Raw genomic sequence first — 3941 nt, forward strand, 5'->3', positions numbered from 1 at the left:
GTGATATTTCAGTTTTTCTTTTTTAATAAATCTGCAAAAATGTCAAAAATTCTGTGTTTTTCTGTCAATATGGGGTGTTGTGTGTACATTGAGGAAAAAAATGAGCTTAAATGATTTTAGCATATGGCTGCAATATAACAAAGAGTGAAAAATTTAAGGGGGTCTGAATACTTTCCGTACCCACTGTACATAATTGCACATTGACTGTTGACTGCTGCACATGCTGCTCCCGTGCAGCATACATTCTCTTATTATATTTTTATACATTTTTATTATATTGCTGCATTTGCTGCTTAAAGTACCTTAGATTTTTGTTACTTATTTATCTACCTTATATTTCATTTGTATTCTGTGGCATTCATGTGGATGGCAAAGTAAGAATTTCATTTTACAGGGAAACTGCATATGACAAATAAACAGTTTGACCTTGACCTTAAATTTATGTGTAAATATTTGTTTCATAATGTATTGTTGAGGTAGAACTTAATTTTTTTGCATTTTATAGTATATTTTGTTTATTTAAATTGTAGTACCCTGGCATCATATCGCATTTTGTGAATGTAATTGCAGTGGATATTTGTCTACTTTAAGCAATCCAAAGTTTATTTTTCTCCAAACTGGGGTTCATGTTGAATTGGTTTCAGAGAGATACAGCCCTGTCTACAGGTGACTCCTCTCCAATAATGCTTTAGTTGTTTCATTTACCAGTTGATAAATAGAGAAGGCATGGCTGAGTGTTTAATCACAGATAAAGCAGAGCAGAGGACACAGACGTTTACCCTGCTGACCCACAGCCTTGCAGATATGGACTTATTACACAGTTAATGCTTTAGATTTGAGCTTGCCTGCAGGATGGTACACTGTACAGAATCCATCTGAGTGAGAAACTCTGCTTCTCAGTCCCTGTGGAAACCGGACCTCATCAGTCAACTCCAAGGACAAAATTCACAAGAGTTCATAAACAAGATTCTTTTGAGCATGTGAAACACCCCCACCCACTCCCTACATACCGTATACTCAACTCTAATAAAACTGTGACATTCACAGGCACCAACAGAACTTTAGACCAGCTATAAAAGAGACCACAGAGGGACGCAAAGATAGCACCAACAAAGTCATTGGCTGACCTGACATCAAAGTGCTTCTGTTGTTTGAGTTCCCTGCTGTGCTCACTATTGCTTTCCCAATGGAGGATGGACTGAAAGAGCAAGCCATACCTCCAGCGTAAAAGGAAAGGGACAAAAATACTGCATTGGTTTACAGGTTCAAATTACATACTCAAGGCCATGCTCTATTTTCCAATTAGAAAAAACACATTTTTTCATCGTTTCTATTATGCCTCACAGTGATATTGATGATAGGTGTAGCCCCATGTCTGTTATGCTTCTAATTAGGTGCTGCTGCTGTGTACATGATTTTTATTGCTGTTGTTTTGTCACTTGGTAAGTGCTAGGTGGCTGTGTTTGGGAGGCTGAGCAGCAGAGCATATTCTGTACCAGGCGGATGATAATTACCAGGTGCTCAGCCCTGGCAGTAGCAGAACATTTGGGGGTGTTTGTGAGCCATAGGATGTGTATACATGTTAGGATGAGTGTGTGTGGTAGTATGTTTACTGCTGCTTAGAAGGCTATTTTTGGCTTGCAGCTAGTGATTTTCACCTCCCCCTACTCCTTCTCTCTCCCTCCAGCTGTTTGAGCTGCTGGGCCCAGAGGCGCTAGAGATGATCTCCACCCTTCTCCAGCAAAGGACGGCCATCGTTGACTCCCTCCTCACTATCCCAACTGACAGGACTGGCTCTCCACTAGGTGAGACAGTCCCATGGCAACCAGGTCATCTCCATGGTAACACAAACTCCACTTGTACAGTGGTGTCTGTTTGAAATTCTCATGAATACTTGATATCATTTTATACAGATAAGAGAGAAACAACATAAGCATATTAACAATGCAGACACACTGACTGAAGGTCTGCACTTTTGCAGGTCATTTATGGTATGCATACTGTCGCTCACAATGGAAGAAAAATTTACAGTGTATGTGTGCAATAATGAGTATAGAGTAATTGTTAAACTACAGTATGGGGAGTGTGTAGCCTGATGATCAGACTAAATTTAAAAGCTTCTGCTTGCAAGACACAGTACAACTGTGCTGATCTCATTCATACTTACTGCCTTTTTTTTAATTTGCCATTTTTTGGCACAGAAGAGAATGCTCTTATTGTTAATCTTACCTTCAAAACTTGGAATGACTTGGCTTCTTCCACTGAGAAAACAGCTGGTTTGCTGAATAATTAGGAGACATGGTTAGTGAGTCTGAGACATTGTGCTGAGTAGTAAAAGAATAGTCAGCAGTAGTGATGGTAAATGTGGTTTTAGCTGGCATTACCAGATTTACAAAAGGAAGTTTGTACAATTTTCATTTATACATTTACTGGGGACAGGCACTTCAAGTTAAAATGATATTCGATATTTACTGTGAGCTATTCTACAATTATTCGAAGATCTACCTCCCCATTGCCGAGAGTCCCAGTCTAGCTGCTCTGTGTTGGCTAGCGCCATGTTCTTAGCATTGTCACGTATGCATGCTGCAACTTGAACTTGTAAGTCTTGTAAGTGTTTGGCGGTGGTGGAAAGCACATTTGCCAGATTGTCAGCAGTGTGCCACTCCAGCATTGCTTTGGTCTGGAGAACTGTTTTCCAGTTGCTTATATAATGGCAGGTGACTGTCACATAGGATTCAGTTGTAAACACTGTCAATTGACTGCGCAGCTCACATACATTATCTTCATGGAGTTTATGCAGTTGTGACCGTTTTTCTCGATGGAACCAGATACTCTGGCTGAACAAATACCATCAAACTTCAAAAAACCCTCCCCTTCAAAGATGCAAATGGGATGCATGTCCTTTGTTATCATTGTTGTGATGAGGGCTGTTGTCTGCTCTGCATGTCAATCATCAAACCTCCTTCTTTGGGTGACAAAGCCACTGACTGTTGATCGGTGGACCACACCTCACTTTCTTTTTGGATGCCTTGCCTGCAAATGGCTTTAGATAGATGGCATCATGAGGAAGGACGGTTATGTGGCTATTTTGAAGCAACATCGCAAGACATCAGTCAGGAAGTTGAAGCTTGGTCATAAATGGGTTTTCCAAATGGAGAATGACCCCAAGCAGACTTTCAAAGTTGTGGCAAAATAGCTTAAGGACAGCAGAGGCGAGGTATTCGAGTGGCCATCACAAAGCCCTCACCTCAGTCCAATAGAGAATTTGTGGGCAGAACTGAAAAAGTGTATGTGAGCAAGGAGGCCTCCAAACGTGACTCAGTTCCAGCAGTTCTGTCTGGAAGAATGAGATTAAATTCCAACAATTTATTTTAAGAAACTTGTGGAAGGCATCCCGAAACATTTGACCCAAGTTAAACAATCTTAAGGCAAAGCTACCAAATACTGAGTGTATGCAAAACTCTGACCCACTGGAAATGTGATGAAACACATTATTATTCTGACATTTCACATTCTTAAAAAAAAGTTCTCCGCCGATCTCATGCGGTCCCCTGTCGAACACTAGCTCGAAGTCAATCCATCCGGGTCGCGGCACCGTTTGTTAGAAATTAACCTGATTCTTTTGTTGGAAGCACGAGAAGTGAGGACAGGACAGGGGCATTTAAAATCAACAAAGTTTACTGAATGTCTGATTGTTAGATTCTAACCTCTTTGTTAGAAATTAACCCAATTCTTTTGTTGGAAGCACGAGAAGTGATGACAGGAGAGGACTGTTTAAAATCAACAGAAAGTTTACTGAAAGTCTGATTACAAGAAAGTCTCACAGCGCTGGATTCAGAGAGATAGAGCTCCCGCAGGAAAAACACCTTCTGAACCCCGAGTCATGTTTTCACATTACATTTATGCATTTTGGGCTAGGTCCGCCCCACGACACCAGGTGT

The 3941-nt window shown here is 40.7% G+C and overlaps 1 protein-coding gene across 1 annotated transcript in view; it reads left to right on the forward strand.

Annotated features, from left to right (window-relative positions):
* ascc3 (activating signal cointegrator 1 complex subunit 3) overlaps window positions 1–3941 on the forward strand; it is a 245725-nt gene that overhangs the window by 46687 nt on the left and 195097 nt on the right. The window contains 1 exon segment of the mRNA XM_020621661.1: window positions 1688–1805. Coding sequence (XP_020477317.1) covers window positions 1688–1805 — 118 coding nt within the window.

The sequence above is a fragment of the Monopterus albus genome, unplaced genomic scaffold, assembly GCF_001952655.1.
Source record: "Monopterus albus unplaced genomic scaffold, M_albus_1.0 scaffold264.1, whole genome shotgun sequence".
NCBI lineage: Eukaryota > Metazoa > Chordata > Actinopteri > Synbranchiformes > Synbranchidae > Monopterus > Monopterus albus.